General features: G+C 35.6%; 2 protein-coding genes and 1 non-coding gene across 10 annotated transcripts; 1 reads left to right on the top strand and 2 right to left on the bottom strand.

The window, feature by feature from the left end:
• Nucleotides 1-5,259: 5,259 nt before the first annotated feature.
• Nucleotides 5,260-10,545, bottom strand: LOC103853578. Of its 4 annotated transcripts, none has more exons than XM_033284813.1 (11): nt 10,229-10,545; nt 7,409-7,447; nt 7,074-7,188; nt 6,910-6,971; nt 6,769-6,836; nt 6,640-6,689; nt 6,483-6,552; nt 6,232-6,355; nt 5,974-6,090; nt 5,735-5,888; nt 5,260-5,628 (listed from the first exon to the last, which is right to left on the bottom strand). In XM_033284813.1, the coding sequence occupies exons 1-10, from the start codon at nt 10,484-10,486 to the stop codon at nt 5,787-5,789; spliced, it is 1,005 nt and encodes a 334-aa protein (XP_033140704.1). In that variant the 5' UTR covers nt 10,487-10,545; the 3' UTR covers nt 5,260-5,628; nt 5,735-5,786. The 4 variants fall into 4 exon arrangements, with proteins under 4 accessions (XP_033140704.1, XP_018512453.1, XP_033140703.1 ...); XM_018656937.2 differs by lacking the exon at nt 7,409-7,447 and adding an exon at nt 10,094-10,132 and having other exon boundaries at nt 5,265-5,492; nt 5,734-5,888; nt 10,229-10,543; XM_033284812.1 differs by having other exon boundaries at nt 5,265-5,492; nt 5,734-5,888; nt 10,229-10,543.
• Nucleotides 10,546-11,707: 1,162 nt separating this feature from the next.
• On the top strand, nt 11,708-16,811 carry LOC103853600 (putative nuclease HARBI1). Of its 5 annotated transcripts, none has more exons than XM_033284808.1 (6): nt 11,708-13,763; nt 14,082-14,372; nt 14,474-14,518; nt 14,713-14,761; nt 14,858-15,148; nt 15,292-16,811. In XM_033284808.1, the coding sequence occupies exon 6, from the start codon at nt 15,663-15,665 to the stop codon at nt 16,668-16,670; it is 1,008 nt and encodes a 335-aa protein (XP_033140699.1). In that variant the 5' UTR covers nt 11,708-13,763; nt 14,082-14,372; nt 14,474-14,518; nt 14,713-14,761; nt 14,858-15,148; nt 15,292-15,662; the 3' UTR covers nt 16,671-16,811. The 5 variants fall into 5 exon arrangements, with proteins under 5 accessions (XP_033140699.1, XP_033140700.1, XP_033140698.1 ...); XM_033284811.1 differs by having other exon boundaries at nt 13,657-13,763; nt 15,393-16,805; XM_033284810.1 differs by having other exon boundaries at nt 13,657-13,763; nt 15,292-16,783.
• A 995-nt stretch (nt 16,812-17,806) lies between these two features.
• On the bottom strand, nt 17,807-17,901 carry LOC117132263. The gene has a single exon (XR_004455823.1). It is a non-coding gene; the product is annotated as a small nucleolar RNA R24 (small nucleolar RNA).
• Between the last annotated feature and the right edge of the window lie 1,698 nt (nt 17,902-19,599).

Here is a 19,599-nt window from a genome sequence, read left to right as displayed (position 1 = left end):
TTAGGGGTCTAGAGGTATCAACTTTGATTGGATTGTGTGATGCTGAGTGATGCTATATATATATATATATATACATACTTATGAGTATGTGACGTTACTATGGTGAGCAGGGGTTCAGAGTAGTCTGAGCTAACGATGATGTTTGTGTGGGGTGTGGATTGGTGCAGAGAAGTTTGCATCTTGACACTGTTATGGTGGGAAAGGGTACAGAGACATACTGTACTAATGATGCTGCGTATATATGTATATTTGTATATGGAGAATGCGGGGTGTGTGGTCTTGCTATGCACTATCTCGTCGTTTGTTTTGTGTGATGCTTTAGGCGTCTTAGTTATTTATGTTAGAGCTAAACTCCCATAGTTGGAGTTTTATTTGTAAGATTCAGTGGTTTGCGGTTTAGCATCTCATACCTCACTGAGTGACTACCCTATTACTTACCCCTCCTTCTTTCCCTTTTTAGGTGAGATCGATGAGCATGAGTGATTTTATCGGACTGGTGCTTTTGGGCGTAATGTGGTTGTCGATATTTGCGGATTTTATTTTATGGTATTGTAGTTGCCTTTCATGACATAAGTAGATATTACAAGGTATTATTATTTATTATATTATTTTGGGGAAACACAGTGGTCATAACTTTTGGTATCAGAGCGGATTATGTCCCGGATCCGACCTGGGATGGCGATTTTATGGGATTTGATTTTAAACGGTTTAGATGTTTTTCAAAATATTTATGGGCGATTTGGCATTTTAAAAAATAAAAACAAATACCACCTGTCTGTTCGGCATTATTCCTTTAAGTGTTGGTACTTGGTGTTCGGCAGAAATTAACCTATTTGCTTTCCTTACATATGCCGCCAAAGACAAGAGCCAACCGTACTCAGACCGCCAGAGATGCTACAGAGGTTGAAGATGAGCATGTGCAGCCGCGTCTCCACCGATTGATAAGGATGCCCTGAGGCAGATGGTACATGACGCAGCTAGACATGCTGCTCAGGAGGCAGTCCAGCAGATTGTCCAGGATGCAGCTAGGCAAGCTGCTCAGGAGTCTGCCGGGTAGCTGCACAGGAGATTGCTTGTCAGATGGCCGCAGTTCACCAGATTCCACATATTTTGCATGGTCCTCAAGTTCAGGTACAACATGGTCTTTAGGTTCACGTGCAGCATGATCCGCATATTCATGTGTAGCAATTCCCGCCGGTTCAGGTCCAGCATGACCAGCAGATTCCTGGTCGGCAGTCCCCAATCAGCACGTTCCAGTAGCTTTTCCACCACCGCCACCCAGTTTCCCCGTGGAGATTCCCGAAACTCTTATTAGGATGATAGGCAGATGAAGAACGTGGATTTGAAGCATTTTGGGGGAATAGTGGATGCTACAGTTGCTCATGATTGGAAGCATAGACTAACTTAGTGTTTGAAGACCGTCAAGTGCCCACTACGACTCTGCCTTAATATCGGTGAGCTATATCTGCATGGAGATGCATCAGTATGGTGGAATGGAGTGTGATCGATTCATCGTGAGCCTGGCGAGCTGACCTATGAAGATTTTCTCCATGTATTCGATAAAAATTATTTTCCCATGGAAGATTTGCATCAGAAAAAAGAATGTTTTCGAGCATTTAAGGCAGGGTACTAGGATTGTTAAGGAGTAGGAGTTGGAGTTTAGCCGACTCCGCAGGTTTGCTAGTAGTGGTATGGACGAGGAAGATCGAGGTTCTTAGATGGGATGCGAGTGGAACGTCGCAGCAGATGCAGCATGGTCTCGTACACCAGCTTAGACAATCTGGTGGAGAAGGTTGTCGTTCAAGAGACATGTATTGCCGAGGACCATAAGTTTTTCAAGGAAGCTCAGCCTAAGTCAGGAGAGACTTTAGAGTCAGAGAAGAGGACTTGGGATCAGTCAAATTCAAGTGTTATAATTGTGGAAGGGTGGGGCATAAAAGCAATAGTTATCAGAGTAAGCCATTCAGTGCCCAGGCTGCAGCACCAGCAACGGCACTAGCACCAGTAGCGGTAGCTAGGAATTCCTATGGTTCTGACCAGCCGGGTCACATCTTAAAACATTGCCCAAGGAGGGGCAATGTGGCACTTCCACCACCACAATTCAAGCGTTTAGCCATCATTCCACGTGTGTTTGCGGTAGGAAGTCCTCAGGGAGCGGAGCCGATAGCGGGTATGTATCTTTATCATACTTGTTCGTGTTTGAGTATTTTGGTTCCGTGGTTATCATGTGTACTTAGTCAAATCTCGGTATGAAATGTTTAGTACCCGTTTAGGAACCAAACATTTTTTTAAGAACGGATCGGTTTGATCAATTAATTTTGGGGTTATAACAGTTTTTTTTAAAACCCGGTATATAGTTAAATTAAAAAAAAATTCTGATTTACTTTGAGTTTCAAGCAAAAACTAAAACTAAAAAACCCTGAAAATCCAAGTTAAAACCCTTATTCAAGTAAAAATGTGTTGAATATTTTTTATTTTATAATTATAAATATCTGATATTTTAAAATTAAAAATAGTAGTATTTTATTTTATTTTGAATATTTGGGTATCGTTTTGATTTCGGTTCAGTTTTTATTTTTCAGATTAAATAAATAATTTACGTTCGGGTTTTCATAAATTTTGGTTATGTTCCCGTTTGATTAATTATTATAGTTATATATTTTATAGCATACTAAAATAATGTGAAAATAATTTTTATGGTGAAATTATGAATATGTCAAGTAAAAAAACATATATATATATATATATATATAATTATTTTCTAAAAATTATATAGTTTTTTAGTTTAGAAATAAAGAAATGAAGTTAGGAGTAGTATTTATAGGAAAAACAAAATCATCCATTCAGCCTCTATATTTTACCACCATATTTTGTGTTTGCAGGATAGTTTTATTTATATGCAAAGTGATCCACAAGTAGTTTACTAAATATTCTTTTTGTTCTACATATTAATGATTAGAGCTGGGTTCGTGGGTCAATTCACCCCGCCAACCCGCGGATCGACTTGGTTTTTTTACTCACAATTTTGATCCGCAAAGAAAAATTGATATACCCGCATCCACCCCGCTGAGATTTGCGGGTAATTCACGGGATCCGCAGTTAATATTAAATTTAAGATTATATATTAAAAATAATATATAAATAATATACAAATATATATAAAATATATAAATAAAATACAAATATATATAAAATTATATATAAAAAATAATAAATAAAATAATATACAGATATATATAAATAATATATTTGTATTTAAAATTATATAATTAGAAAATAGTTATCTATATTTTTACAAATTTTATACATTATAATTACAAAAAAAAAATTATTTTTTTAGTTTGCGGGTTGGCGAGTACCCGCAAGTCAAATTTAATTCCCGCACCAACATGTTGAATTTATTCAATCGGTCGACCCGCATCCGCTCCGCGGCGGATCAAACGGGGACAGGACCTGCGGGTAGTGACTCAGATTCCCAACCCGCGGATCGACTTGGTTTTTTTACTCACAATTTTGACCCGCAAAAAAAATTGAAATATCTGCATCCACCCCGCTGAGATTTGTGGGTAATTCACGGGATCCGCAGTTAATATTAAATTTAAGATTATATATTAAAAATAATATATAAATAATATACAAATATATATATATAAAATATATAAATAATATAAAAAATATATATATATATAATATATAAATAATATACAAATATATATATAATTATATATTAAAAATAATAAATAAAATAATATACAAATATATATAAATAATATATTTGTATTTAAAATTATATAATTAGAAAATAATTTTCTATATTTTTACAAATTTTATATTTTATAATTACAAAAAAATATTTTTTTAGTTTGCGGGTTGGCGAGTACCCGCAAGTTAAATTTAATTCCCGCACCAACATGTTTAATTTTTTCAATCGGTCGACCCACATCCGTTCCGCGGCGGGTCAAACGGAGGTAGGACCTGCGGGTAGTGACTCAGATTCCCAACACTATTTATGATGAATGGACAAAAAATGCAGATAAAATTGGAGTCTATTTCTCATGTATTTCTTTTCCATCACATTCATATCCGTAATCAAATTAATTTTCAATACCACAACAACAATTCGGTTAGGAAATTAAAGTGTGGCGTTAACCTACATACAAAATTTTAGATGATAAATAAATGTAATTTTAATTCAAATATGTATATCTAATTTGATTTCATTAAAAAGTAAAGTTCAGAAAATAGTAATATTCTATTAAAAAAATATTTATAAATAACGTAAATATACTTTTGAATTAATAAAATAGTTTCTTTATAATTATATTTTCTTATATAAATATATATATATATATATATATATATATATTTGTATAAAATGTGAATACCAAAGCAAATCAAATAATTACATAATATTTTCAAATATCACAACACTATATACTTTAACGAGAGAGATATATTATATTTTATCCTTATTAAAATTATATGTTTTCTTAATATATAATTTTCTTTTAATTTTTTATGTTTTTAGAACTTAATATATAATCAAGATACCAAAGCAAATCTGAATTCTCATTTTAAGCTTATTTAAAATAAATTTCAATTTACTATTCAATAAATCTAAGGGATAAACTTATTTAGAATTTATAAAATATTTTAATTATTTTAAATATTGATATGTAGTCATGAACTTCAAAAAATGTATGAGTTACTTATATATGTAGTTATATATATATATATATATATATATATGCATGAGACTTTAGAGTATTATCGTTATATTTATTTATGTAATTTAGAATCAGATACTTTAGTTTATTTTTTATTTTATTCTAAGCATAATATATCTTAATGTATACATAATTTTCCTAAAATATATTTACATATTTAAGATAACAACCAACCTAGATGTAAATAAGAAAATTAATGAAAAAATTTTAATATATTTAAAATAAAACATTTAATAGTTGAATTCAGAAAAAAATAGATGCAATCAAATATACTTAAATGATAACTAAATCGACTGTAAAAAAACTAAATATAACATATCTAAAATAATATATCTAACTAAAGTAATATAATATTATTAATATAAATTATGCACAAAAATTATAAATTAATTTAAAATTAAAAATAAATAGAAATCAATTATTATAATATTTTTACTTTATAAATATTTACATCCGTGCATGATCACAGTAAAATCACCTAGTAATCAAATAAGTGTAGTAACTAATTAGATCGACCTAATATGAATTTTTATGGTAAATAAAAATAGTGATTTTATTTTAATAAAATAGATAAGATGTGAAACTTAATGGGTAGCTCATGTTATCAAACTGATGCTTGAAAGAGAAGAATCTGATCCCCAAACACAAAACAAGACAGTTGTTTAGTCTTGATATACAATATTTACCAATATTGGCACTATTATTATATACACCAAAGATACCTTAAATAAGAAACGGACCTTTGTGTTACCATGCGTCCTGATCCTGCATTGTTACAGAACAAATGAGTTTTTAGTCTATTTCGGAGACTTCTATACATTATAGATCGAACTTTCTATAAAAAGATCCCTGGAAACGCCATTAATTGTCTCTTAAGTTCTTCATCCAGATACCGAGTACCGACCCATCATTTGTTCAAAAAGTTCGGATATTATTTTTAATTCCCCAAGAATGACCATTGTTCTTCCATGATATTATCAAAACATGTGGTGTTAAAAGCTTGTACCTTGCTTTGGGGTCCTCAAGTTGAGGATAATGGTGTATATGTAAGATTATTCACTATGCAGATGCTGGTGAAGAATAAGTCTTGAAGAGGTAAGCCAGAATCTTCTGGTAATCACCTAACTGGACACCAGTGTTTGGATCAACCAAAAATGGAACCTATGATTCATAACAAGCAACAGCCAGATAAGTGATTAGTAAGAGTTTAGACTATGTATACAAAGAAGCGAAACTCGAAACAAACCTTATCGGATCCCGAAACATTTAGGAGTGATCTCATTCGCGTGGACCCTTCTCCAATGTTGTGTAATACATAGGGGAGCTCCAACTCACAGAGTGCTTCACGCACCAACCGCGCATACTGAAAGGGAAAAAGAGTGAATGAATTAAAACCCAGATTTATAAATACTAGCGATACTGTAGTAAAGAAAGGTATGCATCATTAAGACTAATCATAAGAAAAAACTTGGATACAAGAAATGAAAAGGAAAAAGCATAATACCGAGTTGTTTTCGTAAGAGAAGAGCTCGAGCATTTGAGGTGGTGGATCTGTTGAAGCCTTGTCCCATAATGACATGCCTCTACCTGCTCGGAGAAGTGTTGGCATCCATCCTGTGAACAAGGTGCTGGACAAGTCTAGAAAAGTTAGTAATACCACGAAAAATTATAACTAATGTACAGAAGCGTTCAAGCTAGGAGCTAGAGACAATAATAGCTTGACCAAATAGAATAGCAGAGTCTGGCGATGCTCACCTTTCCAGAAGTCCTGTGGAAGGGCCTCTCCCATTTCCATATTGATTAAATAGGTACTTTACGATGTCACCTATTAATTAGAAAACAAAAGAGAACCAATGTGAAGATATCCAGAGAAGAGGACAAGAGGCTAATAATGCTGGAACTCAAAACTTACCACTCTCATACATTGAAGTATCGGTATTGGGGTCAATGAGGAACGGAAACCTTTCATTCACAGAATTGACCTTTATTAGGGAAATAGTTGTGTAAGGATGACAAAGAAAGCAAATGAAGGTAAAAGTACATCTCTTGTCCACCGGATCTTCTAACCAGTTCCCTGTGTCTTACAGATCCTTTAGGACAAGGATAAACCTGAAGACCAACAAGTATCAGGATGAACTGCTTAATACGCTATTTATCAGGGAAAAGATGTTCCAGTTCTTACTTCTACAGAGAGGTCTAGCTCAGTCATGGCTTCGCGCACCCTACGGCAAAACGGACATGCCTCTGGTGTCAAAAAAAAAAAAAAAAAAACCCAATAAACTGTCACAGTATATAACTAACTTTCCAGTTTCCACTAATTCTATTTCGTTTTTGTATTTAACATACCAAATTCAAAAAGCTGCAATCGCAAAGGTGGACTAGAAGAAACATCTGTACTCATGGATGATACTCGAGATCCCCATGGAAGTCTTGCAATAGATGCTAAAGAAGAAGTTGCGACCTGAATACATGCCAACCATTATGAAGAAGAGCTTCTTTTCATGTAAATCATTGCTGACAAATACTGTCCATAACCATATTAAAACAGGGCCACTCAACAAGTTGAGAAAAACTCTGTGGCTCCTCGTATATCATAACCAAAAAGGCTTAACAGAGCCAGTAAACTCTATCTTACTTCTCAAACAGACATTTTGATACATGAAGAGGGTTGTTGGAGTAACCTCAAGAGCATGATTACGTTTCTGAGAAGGATCACCTCCCTGGAAACAACAGTCGAGGGAAAAGAACAGAGAGCGTATCATGAGAACAGAAAAGGAGACACTTTGATGAGCAGAAAGTTTGGAGGGAGAACTCACAGAGAAGAGTTTAAGCAACGGACAGAGAACAGACAAGAAGCTAGATGCATTGCCGCTCGTAGACGAAGTTTCTTCATCAGTATTGGCCTCTGATTTCACATAAACTCTTCCTCTTTTGGGAATCCAGGCCCCGTTTCCTGATATTCGCTGACCAGAACGTAACGTTGATGACGGAAACGACGCAATAGGAAGGCGGAGATTGCCATTTACCACCGGGAAACAAGGGGATTGAATTGACATTTCTCTTGTTAAAAATTTGGATTCACAGTAACCCTAGTTTGAGGATGCCCGTCAAACTGAACCACACTATTCTATATACTTCCAATTCAAACTGTTTTTTTAATTATTTAATTTATTCTGGAAAAAAGATAAAAGTCGTTTTTTTTACACCAAATAGATTTATATTGAAAAAATTACTAGAGTGTTATACATCTTTTTAAAATTACTAGAATGTTTGAATATTCCTAATAAATGATAATAAAGACCTTTGATTAATTTTTTTTAACTAAAACTATTTTTAAACACTAAATCCACATCAGTAATAACAATTCACATCATACAAGTCTATCGTTTGATTATCTTCTACTTTCTTAACCTATCACACAAATCTCTCTCTCTCTGACGCCTCTTCTCGTCCAATCCATCACGTTTGACCTCCTCACCACCACCACCATCTCTCCTTCCGCTCGTCACCACCACCACCGCTCATTCACTCGTCACCACCGACACCGCTCATTCACTCGTCACCACCACCATTGCCATCTTTCCCATCCGCCATCGTCACCACCACCATCCGCCATCTCTCTCTCTCTCTCTCTCTCTCTCTCTCTCTCTCTCTCTCTCTCTCTCTCTCTCTCTCTCCACAATCTGATTCTCTTCTTCTTTTCCACTCTTGTAATGCTCTCTCCCTCTCTCTTTCTCTCCTTTGAATCTGATTTTGATTTGTTTTTTATTTTGGTAAAGGAAGTTGGAGGAAGCACAAGAGGCCTGACGAGACAAGGTGACTGGAGGTCGCTCTTTTGTTCCATCACCGAAGTGCCACAGACCAAGGTCTCTGTTCCCCCTCCTCTCACTTCTTTATACTTATCTTCATCTCGTAACATTGTTGGATTGTAGTGGGATTTGTAGTTGTTAAAGTATGCTACTTTGGATTGTTCTTTGCTCAAGGTTGAGGCAGAGAGAACTGATATACCTTGGATTTGACCCATTTTTTATCCATGGTATATAAGTATTTTACTATATATATATATCTATTTTTTCTACTCTTCTAGGTATGTTTTCAGGTTCAGGTGCATTTCGGAGTAAAGCTATGACTTTGGAGCATTTTGGAGCTTAAAAGACATTTCACCCGAGCTGACCACTTAGAGGTCGACGAGAGGAAGAATAATCGATCGATGCGCATCAATGCTGACGATCGATATCAGGAAATGCCTCGACAGATGAAGATTAATATCGATCGATGTACACAAGTACCATCGATCGATGTCGAGACACCAGACGCGACATTTTGGATTCAGCAGACTTAAAAACCAAGGCCAAGCCAAATTACCAAAATGCCCTGACGAGTTTTTAACCTAGTAGAATATATACTGCCTAAGTGTTTTGACGGCAGAAGAACAGAGCTTTTTCTAGACCTAGTTTTGTTACAAGTTTCATTTGGGAGAGAAGATCACTTGTGATTGGAACTCCTTGTTTCTATTTTTTTCATCTATTATATGAGTTTCTATTTCTCTATTGATATGAATCGCTTTGCTATGTCTAAGTAGTTCAACTGTTAGATCCAGGGTTCAGATAGGTTTGTGGGATTAGCCCCAAACTATAGATCTGCCTTGTTGTGATATTCATGATAGATTTGTATTAATTGCTTGTTTTAGCCTTGCTAACTAGAACTTTATTATAGGATTGCATATTCAAGCACCCTTGTTATCCCATCCTGACATCTATCTATCATATTAGGATTGCTAGAGAGGGCTAACCGCCAATTTAGAATCTTAGTAGGACATTTCATACTCGCGCATAGGCCTGGCTAGAACCCGTCGATCGATGTCCTCAACTGACAATCGATCGACGTTGGCAAAGGTGTATCGGTCGACGTCTTAATAGACTATCGATCGACAGTCTCTCGTTGTCTGCATACTAACCGTTGAGGCACGAGATCTAGTCTGTTAACCAGTGGTACAAGCGACAGCTGATCACTGAGTAAAGCGAATGAGCTCTAATATATCATGCATGCAACAGTTAGGCATCTATAGGTATTATAATCTCCAACACCTGAATAGTGGCCCTGCATCTAATATCATTTCCAACCAAGTTACATTTATATTTACTCGCTTGTTGCTATTGCTATTTCATTTAAACATTTACAACCTTTAGACTTAATAAACACTAGATTTAATTGTTCCCTAGCTCCTTGTGGATTCGATCCCTAAGTACTACATCTGAACCTCTTTTGATGAGAGTAACACTCCTTAGGGTAATTTGAGTGGTATCATGTCAAATCTTACTTCTCAAACAGACATTTTGATACATGAAGAGGGTTGATGGAGTAACCTCAAGAGCATGATTACGTTGCTGAGAAGGATCACCTCCCTGGAAACAACAGTCGAGGGAAAAGAACAGAGAGCGTATCGTGAGAACATAAAAGGAGACACTTTGATGAGCAGAAAGTTTGAAGGGAGAACTCACAGAGAAGAGTTTAAGCAACGGACAGAGAACAGATGAGAAGATAGATGCATTGCCGCTCGTAGTGCTTTCACTAGAACTAGACGAAGTTTCTTCATCAGTATTGGCCTCTGATTTCACATAAACTCTTCCTCTTTTGGGAATCCAGGCCCCGTTTCCTGATATTCGCTGACAAGAACGTAACGTTGATGACGGAAACGACGCAATAGCAAGGCGGAGATTGCCATTTACCACCGGGAAACAAGGGGATTGAATTGACATTTCTCTTGTCAAAAATTTGGATTCACAGTAACCCTAGTTTGAGGATGCTAGAATATTATATATACTTTCAATTCAAACTGTTTTTTAAAGAGAAGTTTACTAGAATGACTCAAATTAGTTGTGTAATTACTAAAATGATTCATATGTTTTGAAAATTATTATAATATTTTTCTGGTCTAAATTACCCTTGAACATAGTTATAACAAAAAAAATATTACCAAAATATCCTTATTATTTATCGACGGCAGATTTGTTTTTCAAAAAATAAAATCTGCCGAGTAATAAGTCTGTTTATAAAATTTGTATAGAAAAAAAATCTACTGTTACAATGGTGTCTGACTTTCTTAAAAAGGCTAGATTTGTTCACACAGCAGAGTTTATTGTCTGATTTAAATGGAAAATCTATATATATAAAGAAATGTTCGCCTCTCTCCCGTGAAGCCACGTCATCAATTTGTGCGTTTTGGGAGTGACACGTGTCCCATTTTATATTTAGGGCCAAAATTAAATGAATGCAGTTAAGGTAATCGAACCCAGCACATCTAGCATTGGGAATTTCTCTTAAAACCACTAGGCTAAATTCACTTTTTAGAAATATGTGGCCGCGAAAATACTTATTATCGTGTCAGCTGGAAGCTCATGCTTCTTCTGCTTGTGGCCAGGGCCGATACTGAACTGACGTCAAGATGAAGATCGTGAAGTTAAAAACTTTGCTCCAAACAGTTTTGCAATGTTTCCAACTTTATAACTTGATGCATATAATATATATGAAAATACATTTGTTGTACACGCTTTTATTAGTTTTGCTTTTAAAAGAAGGTATTTACAGTTATAAATATTTTGTGCCAGTGAAGTAATGGTTGAAAAATCTCTATATATATGTCATTTTAAAATAACACCCAACTTCTATATATAGTCAATACATATGTCCATGTTATATTCTATACTAAATATTTTCTCTTTTAAAAATATAGAAAACAATTTTTTTAGTCTACAAGCAAATGTTATAGAGCAAGTATGCATTATACAAAATAATATATATTTAAAATCCATACACAAAAACATAAAAGTTGTTATAGGCCTCTTTCTGACACATGCACACTCCACTATGAATAAGAATTAAAAAAAACAGTATTGTCATCAAACTTTATCACAAATCCACATTTGTACATCTATAATTATGAGTTGGACAATTAGTTAATTTGATACAATACCAAAGCAAGAATAATCGAAAAACAATTATACCACCGCATACTAATAAGTAAGACATAACAGATAACCAAATTCTTGAATCTTAAAACAAATTTCAACTTGAGCATTTAGTGAATATCAAATTAACTAATATCGCGCTCGTAGGGCGGGCCAACCCTAGTAGATTTTTAAGAATATGTTTGTCGAATGATGTAGCAGACTTGTTATAAACAATTGATTTATGTGGTCAACTTATTTTCTTATTGACCGATTTATTTTTGGGAAAATTGCTAAAAGAGAACAAAAAAATAAGGTTGTTGTCCCCTTGGTATAAAACCAACATAAAATTGTCTCAATAGTGTAATTTTTCTCATAATCCCAAAACTAACTCTAAATTTAATCTAATTAAACACAATTTAAAAGTTAATTTGAATTTTTTTTAAAAAAGTTAATGGAGAAAAGGAAAAAAAACAGTTGAAGACAGTCGAAAAAAAAGAGATATATATATGCATCTTAGAGAATAAGAGTTTGTGAGAAGAATCAAAAGAAAAACTATGGAAAAACCATAAATTGATGAAGAAGAGAAGAGAGAATCATTTTTTTATTTAATTTTTTCAAGTAAAATCGACCATAACACGTTTTAGGAAGTTAGAATATTTCTAGGAGATTTTTAGAATATTTCCTTAACTGAAATTTCATTAATTTTCGCAAAAAATCAGGTATTCTTATCCGTAGAAGGTGACTTCTAAAAGTTTAGAAGAATGATAAAAATTCTGAATACACTTTCTACTTTGAGTAGACATAAGAGTACATTGTAGAAAACATATTCCCCGAAATTTAGAATGCTTTATAAAAGTAGAAGATGCATTCGGAAGGAAAGTGGATACCTTTACGATTAGTAGAATGCGCATTCCTCTTTTTTAGAAATTTAGTAAATAGTAAAATGGGCGTTCTAAAAAAAGTAGATGAACGTGTTTATTTTAGAAATCGTTTTCTACTATACCATTTTTCGTAGAAGACGCATTCTACGTTTAGTAGAAAGTATTTTAAAAATCTTATTTACCAAGTCTTTGAACAAAAGAAAATTATCAGCTTGTGTATATGGATGTTTTATTAATTGTTTATATTTTTAATAATTTTTTGATTCACAAAATTATTTATTTCATTAGTTTTCAGAAATACAAAGAGTAAAAAGGAGAAAAAATGGACAAAATTAGTTTTATACCAAAAGGACAACAACCTGATTTTTTTGTTCTCTTTTGGCAATTTTCCCTTTATTTTTTTATGTTAGACTTACTTTTTTTACGGCAGATTTCTATATCCAATTTAAAATTGTTGGCAGACTTTTTTGTTTATGAGGTGACAGACTTTTTAATTTATGTTATAATAGATTTATTGACGAAAATCTGGGTTTATGTAAACCAAACTTAATTTAATATTTAATTTCAATCTGGTTTACATTAATTTCGAATTTGATTTATTTTTAGATTAATTAAGATCAGAATTAGGTAAATTTTTGGTTATTGTCATGATTTCTTTCATCATTCTTTTCTTGAACGTCTGTTCATGTCTGGTGGAGCTAAACATCTGTTCCCACATTTATAGTTTCTTGAACAATCTGTTGTCATCGGAAAAAAAAAAGAACAATATATTGTCAAAGCCACAAATAAATACAATGAGGTTTTACAGGAATGAGTTTCTTACCATTCGATTAAAAATATCTTGCTCTTCTGGCAGTCCTCAACAGTGACAAAGGCCCTGTTCGTTTGCAGGTCGCTAGCGGCAGCGACCAGTCCTAGCGACTTAACGTTGTTCGTTTGGTGATCGCCGGTTCTGCGACTGATCGCTGCGACTAGACGCCAGCGTTCGGCGTTCAAAAATTCCGATCGCTGAAAATTTTAGCGTTGCGATCGAAAACCAGCGATCAAAAAAAAATAGTGTAAAAAGACAAAAATACCCTTGATTTATCTTCAAAATCACAAAACAATACCCTTAACCCTAGATCTCTTTACGCCTTTCTTCATTACGCTTCTTCATCGTCTCTCCTCCTCAGCTCTCTCACGCAGGCTACCATCAAAGCTCAAAGGTCAGTTCTCTCTCTCTCTCTCTCTCTCTCTCTCTCTCTCTCTCTCTCTCTCTCTCTCTCTCTCTCTCTCTCTCTCTCTCTCTCTCTCTCTCTCTCTCTCTCTCTCTCTGATTCAGAGATTCGAAATCCTTCTTTAAAACTTTCAGAAAGTTCTTAATTTTGCCTTTCACTTGAGAGATTTAGAAGGGTTTATTGCTTGTGAAATCAGTGAGATGGCATGTTTTAAAACGTACTCTTGCTGCTTCTTTCATGCTCTGGTGTTCTACAATATGATTCTCTATTGTTCTTACATGATTTATGCGGTTGTGTTGCTGACAGGTCTGTCCAAAATAGGTGGTAGCTGCTAATTGCCTCATAGGTTTCCTCAGCAACGAGCTGAAAGAAGGAGGACGAGCTCCGGTGAGCGTGTTCCTAGAGAAATCAAGCTCCGAAAGACTCGACAGCTCCCCTAAACTGCTCGGAACCGAACCAGTGAGACTGTTACGAGACAAGTTCAAACTCACCAAGCGAGTGAGATTACCGAGTGTTACGGGAACAACGCTAACAAGGTCTGTCCAAAAGAGGTGGTGCAGCTGTCTCAGTGTTTTGACTGACCAAAAGTATTTCAAGGTTCACTTGTTGTGTATACACGTTTGCAGATATCTCATACACATTTTCCATGTATTTTTTTTCTAACATTTATTAGTTCGTATCATGGTTTGGTACAACAGGAAGGCTTTGAAAACTTGGAAGCAATAAGAAGAGCTGGTGTTAAGGTAATTCTCTTAGCAAAGTCTCGTTTTTACTTTTGTTGAATGATTAAACATTTCTATCCAACCAAACCACTCTTGTCTTTATAAGTTTATAACCTCTTTTATGTCTTTTATAAAAATCAATTCACAAGAGTCAAATTTTGTGTGCTTTTGATAGATTGTTGTTTCAATTCACAAGGTCTGTATTATCTTTTCAGATTTGGACATAAATCACAACAAGACAAGACAAGAAGAATGACTGATGATGTAAGTGTTTTAGGCAGTTGTAGTTTCTTAGATCTTTTGTGATTGCTTTTTCTGCTAGTTTATCTTGTTTGTCTATTGATGAGACTTGTTATTTAGAAATGGACCAATGAAGAAGTTAGGTATTTCTTTGCTCTTTATGCTGATGAGAAAAAGAAAGGGAACAGACCAAGGAGTGGCATGAATCTATCTGGAAGAGAGTTCATCGTAAATAAGTTTGAAGGAAAATTTGGTAAGAGATGGATATGGGACAGGTTTAAGAACAAGGTTGATATTAGTAGAAAAGCATATGTCAAGTTCAAGAAGCTTACCCACAATAGAACCGGGCTTGTCTATGATGCTTTGGGAAGGTTGGAGATGTCGGATGCTTGGTGGGATCAACGCATTGCGGTAAGTATCTTTCTCTTAGTCTTCAGTGCTTTAATAATGTCACTATTGGAGTTCTCTTTCTGCTTAGAGTGAAAAATATTAGACGTTGAATCAGTATTAGCTTGAAAAAAATATTAGACATTAATTTTTTTCTTCTTACACAGGAATGGCAAGGTGCAAGAAAGTATAAGACCAAAGTGCCTCCAAACATGGATGTGTTTGAAGCAGAGTTTGGTGCTGTTACTGTGATTTTAATGTTTTGCAGATGGTTAGGTGGTATTTGGATGATGATGATGAGGATGATGATTATGAGGAAGAGCATGAAGTTGATGTGCTTAAGCCAGAGAGATTGCTTCATAGAACAGATCGAGGTGCTGGATGGAATCATGTTCAGCAGCTTATGCACGGGTCAGATCAACAGTGCTATGATATTCTTCGCATGAATCAGAGGACATTTCAAGATCTGTGTAAGATGTTAGCAACGTGATATGGGTTACAAGAGACGCAGAATGTTTATATTGAAGAAGCGGTTGCAATGTTCCTTGAAGTGGTGGGTCAAGATAAGACAGTACGGGTTATTGCACAAAGATATCAACGTTCGTTGGATACAGTCAAAAGGAAACTTGGTGAGGTTTTGAGTTCTCTCTTGAAATTTGCTGCAGATACACTAAAACCAGAAGATGGTGAGTTCACAAGAGTATGTCCTACTTTGAGAAATGATGATCGATACTGGCCATTTTTTAAAGACTGTATTGGAGCATTGGATGGAACTCATATCTCAGTCCGCCCTCCTAAACGAAATGCAGAAGCATACAGGGGCAGAAAACAGGAGCCAACCATGAATGTCCTTGCTATATGTAACTTTGATATGAAGTTCATATATGCTTATGTGGGTGTGCCGGGTAGAGCCCATGACACAAAGGTATTAACTTATTGTGCGAAGAATGAGCCTTTTTTTCCACATCCGCCAAATGGAAAGTATTATTTGGTTGATGCTGGATATCCCACAAGAACATGGTATCTTGGTCCGTATCGTAGAGTTCGGTATCATCTCTATCAGTTCAACAGAGGAGGACCACCAACGAACACTCGAGAGGTGTTCAACCGGAGACATTCAAGCTTGCGATCAGTGATTGAGCGGACATTTGGAGTGTGGAAAGCAAAATGGAGAATTCTTGACCGTAGGCATCCAAAATATGGTTTGATCAAATGGATAAAGCTAGTGACAGCAACTATGGCTCTACACAACTTCATACGTGATTCACATCGAGAAGATAATGATTTTGTGCGTTGGCAGAGAAGAGAAGAATATCATACACATGGCGATAATGATGAAGAAGAAAGAGATGAAGATGAAGAAGAAGAAGAAGAAGAAGAAGAAGAAGAAGAAGAAGAAGAAGAAGAAGAAGAAGAAGAAGAAGAAGAAGATGGTGATGGTCATGGTGGACATATTCCATATGAGCCGACTAGTGATAGAGCCATGGAAGGTTTACGTGATCATATTGGTAATGAGTTGAGTAGAGGATATCGATTACCTAACTAGTTTATTTGATTTGAGTTTGTACTGATTATTATTATAAGTTACTTGTATGACCATTTTCCCTATTGTTTAAATCGAAATCTTTGTAACAATTATGAGAGTGTTACTGATATTTATCTTATAGCTTTAATTTTTCAATAACAATGTAGTTTTGTTTTTATTTGAAAAATTGTTCGAAATACCATAAGTTAGTTAACACTTTTCAATAATACATTCAATCAAAATACTTTTCAAAATATTTATGAGAATTAGTTTAGTTTTTTTTCATCAGAAACTTAAAATATTTATGAAAATAATTGAAATTTTTTTTTTTTAAAATAATATCAAATAAATATTTGGTCGCCAGCGATACCGAAACGAACAACATAGCGACAAGCGCTGCGATCAGTCTCGCGACATGGAAACGAACAACTCAGCGACAACCGCTGCGATCAATCTCGCGACCTTCAAACGAACAACTCTAAGCGACATTATGTTCTGGTCGCTGGTCCCTGACTCTGGTCGCTGACGCTGGCGACCACGAAACGAACAGGGCCAAAGTCAAAATCATAAATGGCATAACGACATTCTTCAGCAGAGAGGCGTTCAGCAAAGTCCTTATATATAAGAATAGGTTCTTGAATTTGACATATTCTTGAGTTTGTATCAGATACTGCTCTCTTTTAATTCATATTACATATCTATAAAGTTCAGAAGTACTAGTAGTAGTTATCACTATCGATGAATTGATTCACAATATCATGATCAAAGAGACAAGGAATGTGGACAGCAACCAGATTACTACTTTTTTTTTAAATATCATTCTGAGAAAAAAAACATAGCAGTGGAGGTGTTTCAAGCAAGAAACCGAACTAACCATGAAAAAAATCTTTATAACCTATAAAAATTTGTCTGAAATCACAAAACATAGCTTTTTCAGAAGTAAAATGTTCAGTCAATGGCCAAATCTTCAAGCCTGCATGTTCCTCTTCTTGGGATGAGACTTGGCGACTCTAAGGCCTTTGCTGATCACGCTGCGCCTAGCAAGTGCTGTCTTCTTTAAATCAGGTTTGTAGTAGTTGTCCACTGTCTAACTAGATAAGACAACAAATGACTAATACTGAGAGACAAAGAGTAAAAAAAAGGAGATATGAAAGAATATATCTCAGAGCCAAGCATAACAAATATATTACATATAAGAGGTAATCCACAAAGGAGTCATCTTCTTACGTGTTAGCTTTCTCGTCACAGCTCCTAAAACCAAAACTACAATAAAAAAAGTATCAATTCAATGCAACATTAGACAAGACTAACCAATCTAGAGGATAATCTATAGGCCATAGGCAACCAAACATAACAACGCACAACAATCACTGATTGAAAGAAAAGAGTTATACCTGGTTGGCAACAGCTTTGGCCATCCTGGAGAACTCCTTATTGAGGACAAACTTGTTAAACATAGAGCTTAAGCTCGTTTTGTTTTTTTTTTTTGGTGGTTCCAAGTACCACACTAGTTCATACAACTTTTAATAAAACTGAGAGTAAATGTTAATTATCAAATACAATAAAATTTAACTGATCTGAAAGTCAAAAGTTTAAATGAAATTGGAAACTAGGGTTCCAAAATTTCAACATGCAATCAACTAATATATGATAACAACAACTCAAATAGCATAGATTAAAGACTCACAGATTAGAGTGACTTGTAGTTGAAGCCGGATGTGACTGAGGTGAAATCGATTCCGGGTTTGTCGAACAGGAAAGAGACGAAGGTGAATTAACGTGGAGGATGGCGGAGACAAAGTCGAGTCACTAAGAAGTGACGGAAACGAAGCCGATGAGAGAAAAGAGAGCATCGAAGATGGAGTTGACGAGACAATGATAAGAGGTTTCGTCAGTATCGGTGGAGAAACGCTACGAGTCATCACCTCTGGTGCCCCCAAATGTGATAATCCAATCTCTATTAGACACCCTAATAAACAGAAAAATAAATAATTTGTTTTTAATTCGGAAAATAACGAAATGACATAAAACCCTGGGAATAGTTGAAGTATTTACAAGTTATACCAGGGTATAACCCATCCGCCCGACCCGACCCGTTTGAATGGGTAAATCAATTGAACCGAATCGTCTAACCGTGTAACCAAACAAACCAATCCCTGAAAACCAAACCAAAGCTGTCGGTTTTAGCAAACCCTCTCAATGTATTTGACCGAAATCCCCCACCCCCAATTTCGAATTTTCTTTTTCATTTCGAGTTCCTCATTCTTTCCTCACGAAAAAGAAAAGAACCCTAGTTTCCAAAATCAAGCTTGATTCGGTGAGAATCGGAGATAGAATCGGGTGATATCTTCTGATTGCGATGGTGGTCGAAACGCAACGGGGTAAGAGGAAGGAGAATCCAACGGAGGAAGAGGGTCCGAGAGTGAAGTTTGCAAAGACGGGCTCCGGAGAAAATGTGGAGAAGACGACGGAGGAGGGTAAAACGAGGGCGGTGGAGATTGTTGAATCGACGGCAAAGACGACGGATGAATCGACGGCAAAGACGACGGATGAATCGACGGCAAAGACGACGGATGTCTCGATGGAGATGACTCAGACGACGGATGGCTCGACGGAGAAGACGAGAAAGGACTCGTCTGAGAATACGGCGGAGATGACTGAGCCGTTTAATGTGGTCGCAGAAGCTGCTCCGACGACACTGAACAAAGGTCCTGGAGATGAAGAGAATGAGGAAACCGCTTCTGGAGATGAAGAGAATGAGGAAACCGCTAGAGAATGAGGAAACCGCTTCTGGAGATGAAGTGAATGAGAGTTCTGAAGAAGAACAAGAAAACCCAGATGGAGAGAACGAGAGTTCTAACCAGGACCATGAAGATTCTAAAGAAGAACAAGCAAATGGAGAAGGAGAAGAGGAAGCAAACGAGAATGGGAATCCACCTGAACCTCAGGT

The sequence above is a fragment of the Brassica rapa genome, chromosome A02, assembly GCF_000309985.2.
Source record: "Brassica rapa cultivar Chiifu-401-42 chromosome A02, CAAS_Brap_v3.01, whole genome shotgun sequence".
Classification (NCBI taxonomy): domain Eukaryota; kingdom Viridiplantae; phylum Streptophyta; class Magnoliopsida; order Brassicales; family Brassicaceae; genus Brassica; species Brassica rapa.
The sequence above is the reverse complement of the archived record's forward strand: the minus strand, read 5'-3'. Positions and strand labels throughout refer to the sequence as shown.